Source organism: Rhinopithecus bieti, unplaced genomic scaffold (assembly GCF_001698545.2).
Source record: "Rhinopithecus bieti isolate Rb0 unplaced genomic scaffold, ASM169854v2 scaffold_24263, whole genome shotgun sequence".
Taxonomy (NCBI): domain Eukaryota; kingdom Metazoa; phylum Chordata; class Mammalia; order Primates; family Cercopithecidae; genus Rhinopithecus; species Rhinopithecus bieti.
This window is the reverse complement of record NW_016811410.1, coordinates 1,568,989-1,588,988: the sequence shown is the minus strand read 5'-3', so window position 1 is coordinate 1,588,988 and position 20,000 is coordinate 1,568,989. Positions and strand designations below refer to the sequence as shown.

The following is a 20,000-nucleotide window of genomic DNA, read 5'->3' as shown; positions in this document are numbered from 1 at the left end:
CCAGTTTCATTCTCTTACATGTGGTTAGCCAGGTATCCCAGCACCATTTGTTAAAAGGGTGTCCTTTCCCCGCTTTGTTTTTGTTTGCTTTGTCAAAGATCAGTTGGCTGTAAGTATTTGGGTTTATTTGAACCCAAAGTTCTCTATTCTATTCTCTATTCTGTTCCATTGGTCTACATGCCTATTTTTTTCTTTGAGATGGAGTCTCGCTCTGTTGCCCAGGCTGGAGTGCAGTGACCAGATCTCAGCTCACTGCAAGTTCTGCCTCCCGGGTTTATGCCATTCTTGTGCCTCAGCCTCCCAAGTAGCTGGGACTACAGGTGCCCGCCACCTCGCCCGGCTAGTTTTTTTTTTTTTGTATTTTTAGTAGAGACGGGGTTTCACCGTGTTAGCCAGGATGGTCTCGATCTCCTGACCTCGTGATCCGCCCGTCTCAGCTTCCCAAAGTGCTGGGATGACAGGCGTGAGCCACCACGCCCGGCCCACATGCCTATTTTTATACCAGCACCATGTGTTTGGTGACTATGGCTTATAGTATAGCTGGAATCAGGTACTGTGATTCTTTCAGATTTGTTCTTTTTGCTTAGTTTTGCGCGGCTGTGTGGACTCTTTTGATTTCATGTGAATTTTAGGATTGTTTTCTCTAGTTCTGTGAAGAATGATGGTGGTATTTTGATGGGAATTCCACTGAATTTGTAGATTGCTTTTGGCAGTATGGGCATTTTCACAAGATTGATTCCACCCATCCACAAGCATGGGATGTGTTTCCACTCGTTTGTGTTATCTATGGTTTCTTTCAGCAGCGTTTGATAGTTTTCCTTGTAGAGGTCTTTCACCTCCTTGGTTAGGTGTACTCCTAAGTATTTTATTTATTTTGCAGCTATTGTAAAAGGGGTTTGGTTCTTGATTTGATTCTCAGCTTGGTTGCTGTTGGTGTATAAGGAGCGCTACTGATTTGTGTATATTAATTTTGTATCCAGAAACTTTGCTGAATTCTTTTATCAGTTCTAGCAGCTTTTTGGAGAGGTGTTTAGGGTTCTCTAGGTATACAATCATATCATCAGCAAACAGCGACAATTTGACTTCCTCTTTACCGATTTGGATGCCCTTTATTTCCTTCTCTTGTCTGATTGCTCTAGCTGGGACTTTCAGTACTATGTTGAAAAGAAGTGGTGAGTGTGGGTATCCTTGTCTTGTTCCAGTTCTCAGAGGGAATGCTTTCAGCTTTTCCCCATTCAGTATGATGTTGGCTGTGGGTTTGTTATAGATGGCTTTCGTTACATTGAGTTATGTCCCTTGTATGCCAATCTTGCTGAGAGTTTTAATTATAAAGCGATGCTGGATTTTGTCAAATACTTTGTCTGCATCTATTAAGATGGTCATGTGATTTTTGTTTTTAATTCTGTTTATGTGGTGTATCACATTTATTGACCTGCATATGTTAAACCATCCCTGCATTCCTGGTGTGAAACCCACTTGATCATGGTGGACTATCTTTTTGATATGTTGTTGAATTCAGTTAGCTAGTATTTTGTTAAGGATTTTAGCATCTATGTTCATCAAGGATATTGGTCTAGTTTTGTTTTTTGGTTATGTCCTTTCCTTGTTTTGGTGTTAGGGTGATACTTGCTTCATAGAATGATTTAGAGAGGATTCCCTCTTTCTCTATCTTGTGGAATAGTGTCAATAGGATTGGTGCCAATTTTTCTTTGAATGTCTGGTAGAATTCAGCTGTGAATCCATCTGGTCCTGAATTTTTTGGTTGGTAATTCTTTTATTACCGTTTCAGTCTTGCTGCTTGTTATTGGTCTGTTCAGAGTATCTAGTTCTTCCCGATTCAAGCAGGAGTGTTGTGTCTTTCCAGGAATTTATCCATCTCTGCTAGGTTTTCTAGTTTATGCACTAAGGGTGTTTTTAGTAGCCTCGAATGATCTTTTGTATTTCTGTGATGTCAATTGTAATATCTTCCATTTCATTTCTAATTGAGCTTATTTGGATTTCCTCTCTTCTTTTCTAGGTTAATCTTACTAATGGTCTATCAATTTTGTTTCTTTTTCTTTTTTTTTTTGAGATGATCGCCCAGTCTGGAGTGCAGTGGCGCAATCTTGGCTCACTGCAACCTCCGCCTCCTGGGTTCAAGCAATTCTTCTGCCTCAGCCTCCTGAGTAGCTGGGATTACTGGCACATGACAACATGCCTGACTAATTTTTTATTTTTAGTAGAGATGGGGTTTCACCGTATTGGTTAGGCTGGTCTTGAAATCCTGACCTCTCGATCTGCCTGCCTCGGCCTCCCAAAGTGCTGGGATTACAGGTGTGAGCCACTGCACCCAGCCTTATTTCTCTTTTCAAAGAACCAGCTTTTCATTTCATTTATCCTTTGTATTTATTTTTTGTTTCAATTTCATTTAGTTCTGCTCTGATCTTGGTTATTTCCTTTCTTCTACTGGGTTTGGGTTTGGTTTGTTCTTGTTTCACTAGCTTCTTGAGGTATGACCTTAGATTGTTTGTGCTCTTGCAGATTTTTTGATGTAGGTGTTTAGTGCTATGAACTTTACTTTTAGCACTGCGTTTGCTGTATCCCAGAGGTTTTTATAGATCACTATTGTTGTTCAGTTTGAAGAATTTTTAAATTTTCATTTTGATTCATTGTTGATGCAGTGATCATTCAGGAGCAGGTTATTTAATTTTCATGTATTTGCATGTTTTTGAAGGTTCCTTTTGGAGTTGATTTCCAGTTTTATTCCACTGTGGTCTGAAAGAGTACTTAATATAATTTTAGTTTTCTTAAATTTATTGAGGCTTGTTTTGTGGCCAATCATATGGTCCATCTTGGAGAAAGTTCCACGTGCTATTGAATGTGTATCCTGCAGTTGTTGGGTAGAATGTTCTGTAAATATCCATTAAGTCCATTTGTTCCATGGTATAGTTTAAATCCATTGTTTCTTTGTTGACTTTCTGTCCTGATTACCTGTCTAGTGCCATCGGTGGAGTATTGAAGTTCCCCACTATTATTGTGTTGCTGTCTATTTATTTGTTTAGGTCTAGTAGTAATTGTTTTATAAATTCGGGAGCTCCAGTGTTAGGTGCATATATAATTAGGGTTGTGACATTTTCCTGTTGGACAAGGCCTTTTATCATTATATAATGTCCCTCTTTGCCTTTTTAAATTGCTGTTGCTTTAAAGTTTGTTTTGTCTGATATAAGAATAACTACTCCTTCTCCCTTTTGGGGTCCTTTTGCATGGAATACCTTTTTCCACCCCTTTACCTTAAGTTTATGTGAGTCCTTATGTGTTAGGTGGGTCTCTTGAAAGCAGCAGATACTTGGTTGGTGAATTCTTATCCATTCTGCAGTTCTGTGTCTTTTAAGTGAAGCCTTTAGGCAATTTATATTCAACATTAGTATTGAGATGTGAGGTGCTGTTTCATTCATCATGCTATTTGTTGCCTGTATAGCTTGACTTTTTTTTTTTTTAATTGTGTTTTTGTTTTATAGGTCCTGCAAGATTATGCTTTAAAGAGGTTCTTTAATGTCTTTCCAGGATTTGTTTCAAGATTTAGAGCTCTTTTTAGCAGTTCTTGTAGTGCTGGCTTGGTAGTGGCAAGTATCTTTCTTTCATTTATGAAGCTTAGTTTCACTGGATACAAAATTCTTGGCTGGTAATTGTTTTAAGGAGGCTGATGATAGGGCCCCAATCCCTTCTAGCTTGTAGGGTTTCTGCTGAGAAATCTGCTGTTAATCTGATAGGTTTTCCTTTATAGGTTACCTGGTGCTTTTGCCTCACAGCTCTTAAGATTCTTTTCTTCATCTTAACTTTGGATAACCTGATGACAATGTGCCTAGGCATTGATCTTTTGGGGATGAATCTCCCAGGTGTTCTTGGAGCTTCTTGTGTCTGGATGTCTAGGTCTTTAGCAAGGCTGGGGAAGTTTTCCTCGATTGTTCCCCCAAATATGTGTTCCAAACTTTTAGATTTCTCTTCTTCCTCAGGAACGCCAATTATTCTTAGGTTTGGCCATTTAACATAATCCCAGACTTCTTGGAGGCTTTGTTCACATCATCTTGTTCTTTTTTCTTTGTCTTTGTTGGATTGGGTTAATTCAAAAACCTTGCCTTCAGGCTCTGAAGTTCTTTCTTCTGCTTGTTTGATTCTATTGCTGAGACTTTCCAGAGCATTTTGCATTTCTATAAGTGCGTCCATTGTTTCCTGAAGTCTTGAGTGTTTTTTGTTCAATTTCACTGACTATTTCTCCCCCCATTTCTTGTTGTTGTTGTTGTTGTTGTTGTTGTTGTTTTGTTGTTTTGAGATGGAGTCTTACTCGACTACCCAGGCTGGAGTGCAGTGGTGTGATCTCAGCTCACTGCAACCTCTGCCTCCCAGGTTCAAACAATTCTCTTGCCTCAGCCTCCCAAGTTGCTGTGACCACAGGTGCCTGCCACCATGCCCGGCTAATTTTTATGTTTTTAGTAGGTTCGCCATGGGGTTCACATGGGGTTCACCATGTTGCCCAGGCTGGTCTTGAACCCCTGACTTGTATCATTTTCTTGATTTTCTTAAATTGGCCTTTGCCTTTCTCTGGTACCTCCTTGGTTAACTTAATAATTGACCTTCTGAATTCTTTTTTAGGTTTATCAGGGATTTCTGCTTGGTTTGGATCCATTGTGGGTGAGCTAGTGTGATTTTTGGGGGGCGGTTAAAGAACCTTATTTTGTCATATTTCCAGAGTTTTCTGGTTCACTCTCATTTGGGTAGGTTCTGTCAGAGGGTAAGTTTAGGGCTGAAGGCTGTTGTTCAGATTCTTTTGTCTCATGGGCTGTTCCCTTGATGTAGTGCTCTGCCCTTTTTCCCATGGATGTGGCTTCCCAAGAGGTGAGCTGTAGTGATTGTTATCTCTCTTCTGGGTCCAGTCACCCAGCAAGTCTACCAGGCTCCGGGCTGGTACTGGGGGTTGTCTGCCCAGAGAGCTGTGATGTGAACCATCTGTGAGCCTCTCAGCCATGGATACCAGCACCTATTCTGGTGGAGGTGTCAGGGGGTGCAATGGCCTTAGCTTTGGTGGTCTAATGCTGTATTTTTGTGCTGGTTGGCCTTCTGCTGGGAGGTGGAGCTTTCCAGAGAGCACCCACTGTGGCAGCATGCAGAAGAACCCATGGTGAGTGGGACCCTAGAACTCCTAAGAGTATATGCCCTTTGTCTTCAGCTACCAGGCTGGATGGGGAGGGACCATCAGGTTGGGGCGGGGCTAGTGTCTGAGCTCAGACTCTCTTGGGCAGGTCTTGCTGCGGCTGTTGTGGGGCATGGGGGTGAGATTCCCAGGTTAATGGAGTTGTGTACCTAGGAGAATTATGGCTGCCTCTGCTGAGTCATGCAGGTTGTCAAGGAAGTGGGGGAAAGCCAGCAGCACAGGCCTCACCCAGCTCCCACACAAGTCAAAGGGCTGGTCTCACTCCCACTGGGCCCCACAGCAGCCTTGAGTCTGTTTCCAGGCAGTGGCAAGCAGGGCTGAGAACTTGCCCCAGGCTACCTGCCTCCCAGCTGTGAAAGCGGAGCTTTCATTCTTCCTCCATATGTGGAGTCTGTACACTGGATTCACGCCCTCCCCCGAGTTCTGGCCAGGAGGCTTCTCCTTATGTTGGAATTGTTACAAAGTTCAGCTGGAGGTTTCCTTCTCCCTGTGGCCTTTCCCCGGTGGCTCTGGCTGCCCTCCCCAAGGACCCCTCTGAGGTAAGGCAGAAACGGCTTCCTAGGGAACCCAGAGAGCCAACAGGCTTCCCGCTGCTTCCTCTGCCTCTGTATTTCGCTCGGCTCAGCTCCAGGTGAGCTCAGAATCTTCTCCCATGATCTAGACCTTCAGGTTCTGCAGTGGGGGTGTGTGTTTGGGGGTGAACAGTCCCCCTTTCCCACTTCCATAGCTTGGGCACTCACAGTATTTGGGGTGTCTCCCAGGCCCTGCAGGAGCAATCCGCGTCCTTCCCTTCCCTTCCCTTCCCTTCTTTCCTTCCTTCCTTCTTTTCTTTCTTTCTTTCTTTTCTTTCTTCTTTTTCTTTTTTTTTTTCTTTCTTGGAGACAAGGTCTTCCTCTGTTGTCCGGGTTGGAGTACAGTGACGTGGTCACAGCTCACTGCAGCCTTGACCTCCCAGGCCCAAGCGATCCTCCCACCTTAGCCTCCCAGGGAGCTGGGACCACAGGCGCCCACCTGGCTAATTTATTTGTTGCAGAGATGGGGTCTCCCTCTGTTGTCTAGGCTGGTCTCAGACTCCTGGGTTCAAGTGATCCTCCCGCCTTGGCCTCCTAAAGTGCTGGGATTACAGGCCTTAGCCACTATGCCCAGCCAAGATCACCTTTCAATAAAAAGTGAAATGTGCTAGATTCAGTTCTGCAGATGAGGACTGATGGCTGTCACCGTCTAAACGTTTATTGATAAAAATGTGAACGTGTTGAAATCAATGCAGAGATTTTGTGGATGATCCCATGCTTCTTTTCAGAAAGTCCCTCATGGCACTTCCAGAGGACTGCGTGGGTTGTTGTGGGATGAAATGGCCTCTTCTCCATCTTGAAGCATCTTTAGCATCCATCAGAGTGGCCACTGCAGATCAGAGTGTGGACGTCCCATAAGGGCCCTTCTAGGTATCACTGCGAGGCCAGCTTAGTGGCGTTGCTCTTCTCCTGGGTGCTGAGTGACTGCCAGAGCCCCCAGAACCCCCACTGGGGTTCTTCCATCCTGGGTGTAGTCTTCACCGTGACCTCCGGCCACACCAGGGGTGTTTGCAGTGAGGAAGCAGGCTCTCTACCACAGCGCTCCTCTCTCAGAGCTGGATTTGCGTCACTGGTCTTGTGATCAGGAGCTGCGGGTGAAGTCCTGGGCACTTCGTCCTCCTGGAGAGACAGGCCCTACTCAGTAAACCTCCTCAGGGTGTTCTTATACTCAGCTGGGTTTGGGAACCATGTAAAAAAAATACCTCCCAGCCAGGCACGGTGGCTCACACCTGTAATCCCAGCACTTTGGGAGGCTGAGGTGGGCAGGTCAGCTGAGGTCAGGAGATCAAGACCAGCCTGGCCAACATGTTGAAACCCCATCTCTACTAAAAATACTAAAATCAGCCAGGTGTAGTGGTAATCCCAGCTTCTTAGGAGCCTGAGCAGGAGAATCACTTGAACCTGGGAGGTAGAGGTTGCAGTGAGCTGAGATCGTGCCATTGTACTCCAGACTGGGTGACATAGTGAGACTCTGTCTCAAAATAAATAAATAAATAAATATTTAAAATATAATAAATAAATAAATAAAACTTCCAAAGGGCTGTCTGCCTCGCAGCAGGGCACTGTGGGCTGGGGAGAGAAAGAGGGAGTTCCCGGTTCCCCTTGAATCCTAACTCCCCCAGCAGGTGTGGCTCTGCAGGGGCCAGACTCAGTGATGCTTTTATTTATCTGAAAGCATCTTTTCATTCCCTCCCTCCCCACCAAATTTCACTACTAACAACTTCAAATCTGTTTCCTGCAAATGATTAGGGGTTTGTACAAGATCAACCTAAATCAACTTCATTGAAAAACATACAGTTAGAAACAAAGGTTCTAAACCAAGTCCTTAATAATTCTCAGTCTGTCTTTTAGGAGATTTAGTGAGAATCACTGGGTTTCTAAGCTTGTGGTCCATTTACCCCGAGGCCAGCCTCCTCCGTTTGATTTGGAGCCGCATGTCTTGTTGGTTGCTGTAATGAAAGGAAAGCACCTGGGCAAAGCTCCTCAGTCTCGATGGTTTCAGCCTCCAAATGGAATTCTGCCATTCTTGGCAAGAAATGCTCCGAAAGTCAGTGGTGTGCCAGTGCAGTTCTTCCTTCGAAAGTCAGTGGTGTGCCGATGCCGTTCTTCCCGGGAATGCGCAGAAAGATTCCATTCTCAAACTGAGGGGTCTGTTTGGAAAGCAGAGCCATCGGGAAGGCAGGGGGAAGGTGGGCCGTCCCGTGATACTGGGCGGTACCACCAGGAAGGCAGGAGGAAGGTGGGCCGTCCCTGTGACACCAGGCGTGACCACATGAGATTTGGGGCGCCGTCTTAGGGTCGGGGAGAAATTCCCTCAGCCCATGCCCCAGGCTGGCCCGTGGGCGGCTCCCAGCAGGTGGGGCAGTTTTCTCTTTCTCCAAGTCAGGAGTGGGGGATCCAGCCCAGGCAGATTGAAGCCTGGCAGCTGAGGTGGGGGCTCGTGAGGAAGACCTGGTCCTGAAGGCCTGGCCCGTGTGCTGTCACCTCTCTGGTCCCTTCTGAGCAGCTGTCCCCTTGCAGAGGCCAGGTTGTCAGGGCCGGGCAGTGGCCACCCCAACGCCTGTGAGGCCACCTATTGTCCCCAAGAGTGGCTCAGAGGAGAAGGGGCTCCTGCTTTACTCAGAGCCGCAGAATCAGGACAGAAACGAGATGATAGTGGCTAATGCCTTCCACAGCCTCGAACAGAAGCCTGGTGGGGGCTCCAGCTCTGGGTCCGTCCCGCAGACCTGGGCGCTACTCCCCACCCTGGCATCCCTGTGCGGCTGCCCATTTTCCCCCATCTCTGTCTCCAGTGTCTGGAAACACATCCAACTTTGCTCTGGCCTCACCTTCACCCAACCCCTTCTCTGAACCACTGGCTCTCTCGGGTGACACCAGCGTCCTTAGTCTGTGCGGAAGGCCCATGTGCTGCGTCTTTGTTTGAGGCTGTTTTCCGGGACCGAGGGTGGACGTGGGCCAGTAGAGTGCGGGGCTCCCCCTGGGCCTTGTGGCCTGGCACACCTGGCTGGACCCCGGACCGACCCTGAGTTGACACTTACGTTCTTCACGTGCGTTGGGTCTGACTCTGCCTCTGAAAGGGGCCCTGTGCCATGCTTTGAGCATGCTGGAAGCACTAACCTGGGCCATGCGTGGGGGGTACCCTACCCGGAGCCCGGCCAGCAGTTTGACCACGTGCTGTGTGAGGGACATGGCCTGGTGGCCTTGGGTCAGGCAGAGCTGGGTCACCTGATCATGTGACCCAGACAGTGTTTCTGTGTCTGAGTCTTCAACTGTGAACTGGACTTGGTGACATTCTCTGTCCCAGGGCTGATGTTTGTGGGTGACTAAAGTCTCACCACACCTGCGATTTTCCACAGCGGTGGTCAGGGTGACAGCTGGCCGCCAGGCCTGTGGTGGGACGGGCAGTCCCTGGGCTGAGCCTCTGGGATTCCAGAGGTCCATGGTGCTGGGCCTCCCTCCGGCCTCTTTTGGGTCTTTTACCTGGAGTGGTTGGTTGATCTTTGGTGACATCCACCCCGTGAGTCACCCTACCCCAGCCCCCACTGCCCCTCCAGCCACTAGAGCCCATGTGCCCTGGCCCCCCAGGCCCTGGATCTTCCGCTCCGGAAATGCCCCGCACCACCTGAGCGAGGTCCCGCTCTGGAAACGCCCCGCGCCACCCCAGTGAGGTCCCGCTCCGGAAACGCCCCGCACCACCCGAGCGAGGTCCCGCTCCGGAAACTCCCCGTGCCACCCGAGTGAAGTTCCTCTTTCCCGGGGTTTTCCAGGTGTGGCTCCAGTTCTCTAACCAATGACATTGACACCCAGGCACGAAGGGCCAGCTCATGTCCCCCTCCGAGTGCTGTTTGTTTTTAATGGGTGATGTGCATCTCTGCAGGGTCACCTGGAGGCTCATGCCCCGTCTGCCCCGGGGGAGAAGACTCTGTGGCCCCTGACCTTTCCCTCAGTCCCCTGCCAGCAGCTCAGCCTACCAGGATCACTGCGAGAGGCCCAGCGGGTAGGGGAGGCCCCGGGGCCTGTGTCTTCATCCTTTCTCCTCCCCACACAGCCTGGGCATCTGTCAGACATGACCCGCGGGAAGCTGCAGCCTGGACCTGGTGGGTCCATGTGTCCCCTTCTTGTGGGATCTGACAGGGGTCTCTGACCCTCCTCCATCCCCTCCTCACCCTACACATTGGATTTCTGTGGAAAGGAATCATCAGATCCGTCCTTTCTTCTCCGTAAACCATTTAGCCCAGAAAGAATGCAAGTTAAATGCTCACGGCCTTGTGAGGTCACGGGAGCTGCAGAGACATGGACTGTCTCACCCCAGGACACCCCTGAATCACAGGAGGTGGCTCTGAAGACTGCTCGGGTCTGCCTGATTTCTCGGTGTCCTCTACATCACATGGTGGTATTGAAGCCCAAATCCAGAGGCTCAACGCTGAGTAAACAGCCCGACAGGGACAGAGTGGAGCAAAGCCCCAACCAGGCCAGCCTCCTCGTCAGTGACGCTGAGGTTCACTGTGGTGATTCACCGGAGGTGGAAAGACATCTATCAGCCGTAAAGCTCTGTCTTTCACACGGAAACCTCCTGCCGTAAAACGACTTAACCAGAGGTCAACCCAAAGCATTTCTGCAGCCTTCAGATGATGACTGGGAAATCAATTGTTTTTATTACCTCCTCAGAGACCCCAATATAAAAGATAGGCAATCTGTGCTGTTAATTTAATGGCTTCCCCAAGGAAAGTACGAAGGTGCAGTCCCGCTCTGAAATTGACAGCAAAGCCCGCTGCAGCGCCATGTCCAGCAGAGGAAGCTCTCTCCACAGGGGTTTGGGGATGCCTTGGGTGCAAACTCAACCTCTCTCGGATGTGCCGTGGGTTTTCCCCGACTAGCAGGCTCAGGACTCATATTTTTCCTGGTCAAATGCAGCTCTGCGTGTGTGTAAGATGCCCAGTGCTTTAATGCATGTCCTGATTGTGTCAATGCGCAACTCATGGGTGCATTCATGAGTCCTCATCAGGCCGGTCCCCTGGGCACCGCCTGCCCTGTGCCTTGTGGCTCATGTGCGTGTCACGGATGGCACATTCCTCGGCACCCCAAACCCCTTGCTGCACTGCCGTGCTGTCCGTCTGCAGCTCCCATGCTCGCCCTGGTGATGGTCGGCGTGAGCAGAGTCCACAGTGTCTGGAGGGCTCGTCTGCATCTAAGATTCACGCTGCGTTGCTGTGATTCCCGGTGAAGGGACAGCCCCGACCCCAGATGTCCTGTGACCCCATCGTGGTGAGGGGCTGGTACAGTGATGTAGGGGGTGTCTGCTCTGAGCTTGCACCCACCCTGACCCCTCCTGGCTCCTGCCCCGGGGCCGATCCAGGCTCCCCAGGACAGATGCAGCTGTGACTGGACCACCCCATGAGCATCTCACAATGTGCTGCCCTCGCAGACCCCCACACAGGCCCCTCAGACCCGCTCCCACCCTATCGGGGAACTGTGGGTCTCCTCGAGCCAGGATACCGTGGTCTGGGACTCAGTGCAGAGTGTGCCACGTGGGGCCCAGCCCTTGTCATGAGCCGGCTGGACCTCCTGCATGGCTGAAGCCCCTGGCACACCCAAGGTGGGGGCATCTGGGCTGCCACCAGCTAGATCTCCTACTCTCGCAGCCTTTGGGTCTCTCTCTAGTCACCCTGTCTGCCTCCCAGAGTGTCAGGAAGGCCATGAGAAGATATGTTGACCAGAACAACCTTACACACATGCTTGAGACTGGATGATTCTCTACACCCCTGGTTCCTTATGAGGGATGGGGGTGGACAGAAGAGCTCATGAAACCCAGCAGCCACCCCAGGGCTGGAGCACAGGCCACAGCCCCCAGCCGCTATGAGCTCTGTCACCTGCCAACAGCAGCAGTGTCCTTGTGGGGAAAGGAGATGCCTCCATTTACCAAGGCTGTGATCATCCGAGGTGCGGATTCTCCCAGCCGCCCCAATATCATTTCGCTTTAGGATGTGAGGCGACACTTGAAAGCTCCATTCTCTCTGCATGAGGAACCCCAGCCGTGCGGCCCACTCTCTCTGCGTGAGGAACCCCAGCTGTGCTCCTGGGCGGGAAGGAAGAAGGAAGATGCAAATCAGTGGGAAACTAGCTTTGGCACCTCTGGAGCATCAACTGTTTCACAGCCTAGCTGACCAGCCACGGAAATGACCAGCCACGGAAACGACCAGCCATGGAAACGACCAGCCACGGAAATGACCAGCCATGGAAACAGCTGCCTGGAGAGGCCGTGATCAGTCCATCCCTGCAGGGGGAAGATGAGCTTGTGCAGGCCACTGGCTAACACAGTTCATCCCATGCCTCCTACATACCAAGCACTGTGCCAGGCGCTTTTCACTTCTGGGGTGCCCGAGCCTCAGCACTTGGGGGACATTCACACCATCCCTGCTCATTTCGTAAGGAATAAACTCAACATAGTTACCGTATCAGTTCCCAGATTGGTGCTGGAGAAAAATATCAACTCTGCCTCTAGGGAGATGCCGATGAAAGCTCTCAGACCAGGGTGGCCAGTGCAGGACCCAGAGTGAGCTTGAAGCCGTTCAGAGGAGCTGGGCAGTCCCAGGCCTGGGACAGGAGGAGGGAGGCCAGTCTGGGGAGTTTTTCTGCAATGTAGACAAGATTTTAACTTTCTACACTTTCCCACTTTCCCTCCTCCAAATTGGAAATCCATCCATGGGAGGCTGAGGCGGGAGGATTGCTTGAGCCCAGGAAGTCGAGGTTACAGCGAGCCATGATTGCACTGCTGCTCTCCAGCCTGGGCGACAGAGCAAGGACCCCCTCCCCCAGCCCCACCGCTGAAGTCTCCCCAAAACAAAATTAACTAAATGCTACAAACAGTGGGTTAATTAGAAATTAGCTCCTGGGATGGGTCTAGATGTCGACCCTTGTGTATTAGCAACCTATGACCCTTTACAACGGATTCTCTTTCAAAAACTGCTTCATCTATTTTCAGTAGCAAAGCTATGGGAATGACAGCTGTCTGGCAGCCAGATTTTATTTTCCCTTTTCCTCAAGGCTCAATGCCCTACGACAGCCGGATGGCAGCGAGTTTCTGCCGCTGTCAGTGAACACTGCACAGAGCGTGGTGCGGCCAGGAGAGGGCAGTGGTGGCCCGGGGCTGGGTCCCAGAAAGGCGCTGCCGCCCAGAGGAAACCAGAGCCCTGTCTAAGAGGACTTGAACGGAGGTGGGAATGTGTTATTGGAGGTGGGAAAGACGACTGTTGTGTGGAGGTGGGAAGTTTACCAGAACAGTCATCTGTGGTGGCAGAGAACCCGAGTGCACAGGACAGGACCCGGCTCTTCCCCAGTGGGGTCTTCATCCCCCTGGAGGGTCCCCAGGGAGGACAGTGGGAGGTGGGCCCACAGTTCTGGAGTCCACAGGAGCCCACCTGACGCTCACGAGGTTGGGGCCAGGAGTCACTAAAACACTTAAGGGTCAGCTAGTGTCTCTCTTTGGAGCAGCTTGTTACCAAGAGACAGCAAAACACCTTCAGAACCTCCTATCCCATCTCTAGGAGTCTGTGCCCACCCGATGTTCTCTCATTCTCCAGCAGCAAGGCCAGCCAAGCCCCCTTTCCTCCTCCTCCTCAAGCCCCTCTTCTTGCACACTTCTCAGGCCTTTCCCAAGCTGCCTGGGGTTTTGTCCTCAGGACGGAGCTGGAAAGGGGAGAGAGGCAGCGTGCTGGGCCCGGTGAGCACCCTCTCCTTTATAAATGAAGATGCCTCTGGTGGCGTCCACAGGGCGACGTGGGCACAGCCTCAGCCCTGTCCATGGGTCCACCCCCTCAGTCTGGAGTGGCATCCTGAGAGCACCTTCCTCCCTCTGTACCCCATGACAGCTTCCAACTTTGCCTTCTGCCCGAGCCTGGTCCCTTCAGCCCCTGCCTCACATGTGCTGACATCCATCCTGCTGGGCCCTTCTCCTGTCCGGGTGGAGGCCGGAGGCCCTGCAAGGTGAGACATGTCCAGCATCTTCCCGGTTCACCTTTCAGCCACGCAGGCTCCTCGTGGTTCCTTGGTGTCTGCATCGCCTCCCAGTGGGTCGCCTCCGACCCTCCTTTCACTCTCCCTCTTGTGAGGCCATCTTCGCTCGTCCCTGGAAGTCCACCTGGCTGCCCTGTGGCCCTCCCACCTGACCGTCCTGCCACCTCCGCTGGTCTCTGAGCCCCACACCCACACAGCTTGGTCTTCATCAAACTGCAAGACCCACATCCAAGTCTCCTTCCCATGGTCCTATGAACTGATAAATAGGAGGCTGGAGACAGACACAGGAGTAGGGGGAGGGCTGTGTTCACCAGGCTGGAGAGGAGATGCAGGAGTGATGGTGGCCCGTGTTCACCAGGAGAGGAGACGCTGGAGTGGGGTGGGGGAAAGTGTTCACCGGGAGAGGAGATGTGGGTGTGGGGTGGGCCTGTGATCATCAGGAAATGGGAGCAGGAGTTGGGGGGATGGGGGCTGTGTTCACGGGGAAAGATCCCATGTTTGATCTGCCTGCTTCTCCCTTCCATCCTGGCTGCCTTCACGGCCCTATAACAGGTGACAAGAGCAGAAGGTAGACAAGGATAAGAGGGAAAGGTGCTTTTTTCCCTCTGTCGGGGAAAGCTGGTCATGGTGGAGACGGAGGCCCTGGGAGCAGGAGGGCCACAGAGGAGCCCAGTGGACCTGTTAGGAGCACCAGGGGTCCTTGCCCCTCTAGGCAGCCAAGAGGAACATCTGGGATAGGAGCTGGGGTAGAGAAGCAGCTGCCAGAGAGGAACATCAGAGGGAGAAAGGAGCAGCTGGAGGGGAGGAGCAACTGGAGGAGAGGAGTAGCTTGTCGGGGGGAGCCTCTGAGGGAGAGGAACAGCTGGGGGAGCTGCCTGGAAGCACAGAAGGAAATTGTGAGGATCCCACTAGCCTTGTCCAATCACCCCTTCTTAGACAGTGAGCAGCTTCCCTGGGGTTCAACCTGGAGGACTTGCTGTGACCAGTGGAGATCATTGGTTGCCTGCACCAGGTTCCTGGTGCCTGGCCATGGATCAGTACCTGTCCGTGGCCTGTTCGAAGCTGGGCCACACAGCAGGAGGCAAGTAGTGGGCGAGGGAGTGAAGCTTCCTGTGTATTTACAGCCACTCCCCTTGATGGGACACAGAGCCAGACCCTATCTCCAAAAAAAGAAAGAAAATCCATCTCCATTAAACAGTAGCTGCCATTCCCTCTCCTGCCAGCCCCTGGCAGCCACCATTCTACTTTGTTCCTGGGTTTGCCGACTATAGATCCTGAATATATGTGTGAAATCATGCGAGGTTTGTCCTTCTGTGACCGGCTGATTTCACCCAGCCTAATGTCTTCGGGGATCCTGCTGTCGTCGCGTGTGTCCGAATCTCCCTCCTGGTTACAGCTGGATCATATTCTGTTACGTGGATATTCCGCGTTTTGTGCAGCCACTCATAGGTCGATGGACACGGGCTGCCTCCACTGTGCGGCTACCTGGATCGTGCTGCTGTGAGCTGGGCATGCGCTTCTGTTCCAGTTCCTGCTTTCAGTACTGCTGGGTGTTTCCTGGGTGCAGCTTTCGGGTCTCTGGAGGAGCCGGTCACGGGGTCCCTCTGCTGTTGGAGAACTCATGGTTTATACTCACTGTTGCCGCAGTGTGGCCTCACAGCCGTGTACAGAATTCTGAGTTCGAAGATGGGTGTCCACTCCCTCACTCTCTGATTCCGAAGAGGGAAAAGAATTCACCTGTGCCGAGTGTTCATCCCATGCTAGGCGCAGGGATGTGCTCTTAGATGTGGGGTCGCTGTTTGGGGGCACCATATGGCGGGCCAATGGGCTCTGAGGTCTGGGGCTGGTTTCCTGGCCTGCGTAGTGCAGGTGGCATCCTCAGCGCTGGGATGAGGGCAGGTAGGGGGTCCGTGTGCCCCCCTCGCACACGAGCCCCCGAGCTCCAGGCTGAGGCTCCGGAGGGGCTGCTCACGCGGTGTGCTTTCCCTCCAGGTGAATGAGAAGATGTAGCACAGCGGCAGCCTGGGTGACACCTGCTGGGAGCTTGGCGTGGATACCCCAGCCACCCCCAGCCCAGCCCGCCAGAGCACCCTGCCCCTGGGCATCCCCCCGGCCATCTAGCCTCACCATGTCCAAGAGAGGCATGGGCAGCCGGGCCAAGGGGGACAAGGCGGAGGCCCTCGCGGCGCTGCAGGCGGCTAATGAGGAGCTTCGAGCCAAGCTCACAGACATCCAGATCGAGCTGCAGCAGGAGAAGAGCAAGGTGGGCTCTCCCCAGACCCCCAGCCTCGAATGCCCCTCCCTCCCGCCTCCCCCGGGGCCCAGAGGCTCTTCCTAGAGTGGGTTTGGCCAGGTCCCTGTGGAAACCCCCACCCGGTCCTAGAGGCTGCCTGGGACAGACCACGTGGTTGGGGGTGGGGGCGGCAGGCAGTGGGAGACTGGATGAGGGCTCTGTAGGCAGAGGTGCTGTGGTGGTTGCCGCAAACCACGGTGAGCTCACAGAAAATATCCTCTGCTGCACGGGGACAGCCCTCCCATCTGGGGCCGCAGGGCCTTGAGGGTCTGTGCCTAGTGGGGCCATCCCTGGAAAGGACGCTGAGTTTCCCACTGCAGCATCCATGGTGGAACTGACCTGAAACAGAGTGGGCAAGTATGGCTCTCGCATGGGAATAAGGAAAAAGACGGGCTGTCGGTTTAGAGCTTCCAGGTTCGGAGGAACAGCACCTGTTACCAAACGCGGAGATGCAGGGGCAAGCCCAGGGGGATGGGGAGGCCCACGATGGCCTCTGGCTGGATGCCCAGCACTTGGGGGCTCTTGAAGCCTCAGGGAAGATTGGGCTGTGCTGGGCTGTGCTGAGCTGTGCTGGCAGCCAAGGTGGGGGGAGTCTGGAGCGGGGAGTAGGGACTGACCAGAGGACGGGCCAAGCCCTAGGGTGGGCCACCCTTGCCTGAACCTCTTTCCACCTCCAGCATGACGTTCGCCCTCTCCTTTCCATCTCCTGGTCCCCAGGAGCCATTAAGAAGTGTGCCCGGGCTCCTGGAAGGAGAAGGCAAAGGAGAGAGCATCTGGAGAGAAGTCAGCACCAGGAAGGGACTGGGCATGAAGGCAGGTGCCTGCCGCGGGCTTGGAAGGGCCTGGGTCATGCGTGGATGGTGTCCCCGCTCTGGGCCCTAGTTCTCTCCCTCCCCGCTTCTTCCCCAACAAAGGCATCTGTCTCGGGGGCTGTGTGGTCTGCTGGTGGAGGGAAATCGGGTTATTTGGGGCTGGTTGCTTAACCTCTGACTTACTCAACCTTCTGTAATTTCACCTCCTTGTTATATCAAAAGAAGAAGAATGTTTTGTGATACGTGATAATCGTGTAGTTCAGATTTTGGTGCCCACACCACAAGGAAAGTTGTATTAGAACATGAGTCATCCCAGCACATTAGGAGGCCAAGGCGGGAGGATCGCTTGAGCCCAGGAGTGCGAGACCAGCGTGGGCAACATAGGGAGACCTCATCTCTACAAAAAAAATGGACAAATCAGCCGGGTGCAGTGGTGTGCTCCTGTGGGCTCAGCCGCTCAGGTGGCTGAGGCGAGACGATTACTTGAGTCTGGGAGGTTGAGGCTACAGTAAGCTGTGATTGTGCTACTGTACTCTAGCCTAGGTGACAGAGCGAGACCCTGTCTTTCAAGAAATAAAAATGATTAAAAAAAAAAAAACCCCACAGATGCACCTGCTCATTTGCATATTATCCTCGGAGTTGACCCACAAAACCTAAAATATTTACTATCTGGCTCCACCCCCGTTCCTCCCCCTCCTGCTGTGAGTTCCCTCCTCTGTAGGATGGGGATGAACACAGCGCCCACTGCCTGTGGCCTGGAGAAGGGAGTGCTGCTGAGGCTCCCGCGCACAGCTGGGGGAGAGTCTCACTTCTAGGATACCAGAAGGCCAATGGCATGGGGACATGGTCAGTAAATGTGCGTCCAGCACCTGCTCTGTGCCAGGTGCCCATAAATCGCAAACAGCAATGCCCAGAGGCCCAGACTTGCTGCAGGAGCACAAGGTCAGGGTGCTAATGCCCCCCACCCCCGAAAATGGGGAGTTGCCCCCAATGGAGAGACCAGGCTGTACGGCGAGCCTCAGACGTGGCTGTCGTCCTCCCTCTCCCCGTTTTGCTGGTGGAAGAAGAGATGACTTGTCAAGAGCCCAGGGAGAATGAAACCCTTTGTTTTATTGAGTAAAAGTATAACAATTATCTTTTTTAAGAAAAACAGTCTCACTCTGTCACCCTGTCTGGAGTGCAGTGGTGCGATCTTGGCTCACTACAGCCTCGACTTCCTGGGCTCAAGCAATCCTCTCACCTCAACCCCCCAAGTAACTGAGACCGCAGGTGTGCACCACCATGCCCAGCTATTTTTTTTTTTTTTTTTTTTTTTTTACTTTTTTGTAGAGAATGGGCCTCGCTATGTTGCCCAGGCTGGTCTCAAACTCCTAGACTTAAGCGATCTTCCTGCCTCAGCCTCCCAATGTGCTGGGATTACAGGGCTGAGCCACTGCCCCTGGCCAATAATTATCTTCTTAAACACCACATGTGGACATCCCAGCTTTGGTCCCCAGTTCTCTGTCCACCCAATTACAGCAGCATCATGTGATGTTTCGTGCAGTTTTGCCAAAACACATCCATCTGTGATGCCCCGAGGGACACATGCTCCTTGATGGTCAACAGGCCAGGTTTGCGGGCTCTCCAGGTGCTGGCAGGGGTTCCAGGGCCAGCGTCTGATGGCTGCAACCCAGACCCGCTGGGCACCTTGTGGGGTGTTTAGTTGTACCTGGAGGAGAGGATGTTCCCTCTTGGCACAACGTGCAGAAGGCACCAGAGGAAAGGAACAGAGAAGAAGCCTGTTTGCCTCAGAGCTCCTCGTCCTGGACACCCTCACCAGAGAGTTCATGTCATGGTTTCCTGCATAAGCGATCTGAGCCCCGCCTCCTCCAGCATAACTGACAGCTGGACGCATCTGAGCCCCGCCTCCTCCAGTATAACTGACAGCTGGACGCACAGGCAGCAACGCCCTTTTGCCAAGTGACCACAGCGTCTCTTGGAGTCAGTTCCACGTGGAACAGTGCAGCTGGCACAAGCTCGTCCATGTTATTCACATGCCCCACCGTGTTGGGCCTGTTGACAGCATCCAGGCTGATTCGATTTTCAGCTGATACCGCGGCCCTGTATGTGGGTCTTGAACCACATGCAAAAGAATTCCTGTAGGAGACGTTCTTGCAAGCCAAATTGCTGGGCCAGAAGGTGTCTGTGTTTGCAGTTTGACGGTGACGTCCCCAGGGCCCATGGAGAACAGAGAGGGCCCTTACAGGGAGGTCCAGCTGGCTCCCAAGGGCAGCTCCAGGAGCCGGGTCGGGGCAGAGTCCTTGCCGCTGGCTCACACCGGTGGGAAGGTGCTGGCTGCTCTGGGGATCACTGGGGTTCAAGATCGGGACTCGGTGCTGCTCCTTCCTGCAGACCTAGTTATCCAGGCTTAGCCAAGGACTCTGAAATATTCTCATCTCTGCCAGGGCGTTCTTTCTAGGCTGAGGTTTTCACACCTCACTATGCAGCAGAGCCAGGACCTTGGTCCTGCTGGAGCAGAAGCTGCCGGGAGGCATGGGGAGGCATCGAACACGCCCAGGGCTGCTCAGCGTCCGCATCGTGGACTTGCCCTCCCACACCAGCTCCTCTGGCCAGCTCCGTCCCTCTCCCAGCCCTTTCATCCTGCCAGTCCCAGGGGACAGTGGATTTCCAACATTAAAGGAGCTTCCAGGAGATGCAGAAAATAACTATTCTTTGTCTCCTCAACTTCCAGGGTCTGCAGCTAACTGAAGCAGGGGGCTGGAGAGGAAAAACGATGGGTGGGACACAGGTGGCGCCTTGGACAAGAGAGAGCCCCTGGGCCACCAAGACCCCAGAGCATTCTCTCACCCTGCTCCTAACTCATTAACTCCTCCCTCCCCTGCCTCCTTGGCCCAACCCTCCCCCACCTCATTCACCTGCTCTTCTCCTACCTGGTCCTGTCTCCCACTGGTGCCTCCAAGCCAAACCTGGACCTTCCCAGCCAAGCGTCATTTAAAACATTCAAGGCCGGGTGCAGTGGTTCACACCTGTAGTCCCAGCACTTTGGAAGACCGAGGTGGGAGAATCACTTGAGCCCAGGAGTTCGAGACCAGCCTGGGCAACATGGCAAAACCTGGTCTCCA

General features: G+C 52.5%; 1 protein-coding gene across 1 annotated transcript in view; it reads left to right on the top strand.

The window, feature by feature from the left end:
- Positions 1-20,000, top strand: part of JAKMIP3 (Janus kinase and microtubule interacting protein 3) — a 114,464-nt gene that overhangs the window by 17,872 nt on the left and 76,592 nt on the right. Inside the window, 1 exon segment of the mRNA XM_017893862.1 lies at positions 15,766-16,036. Within this exon segment, the coding sequence (XP_017749351.1) occupies positions 15,770-16,036 (267 nt within the window). The 5' untranslated portion in view covers positions 15,766-15,769.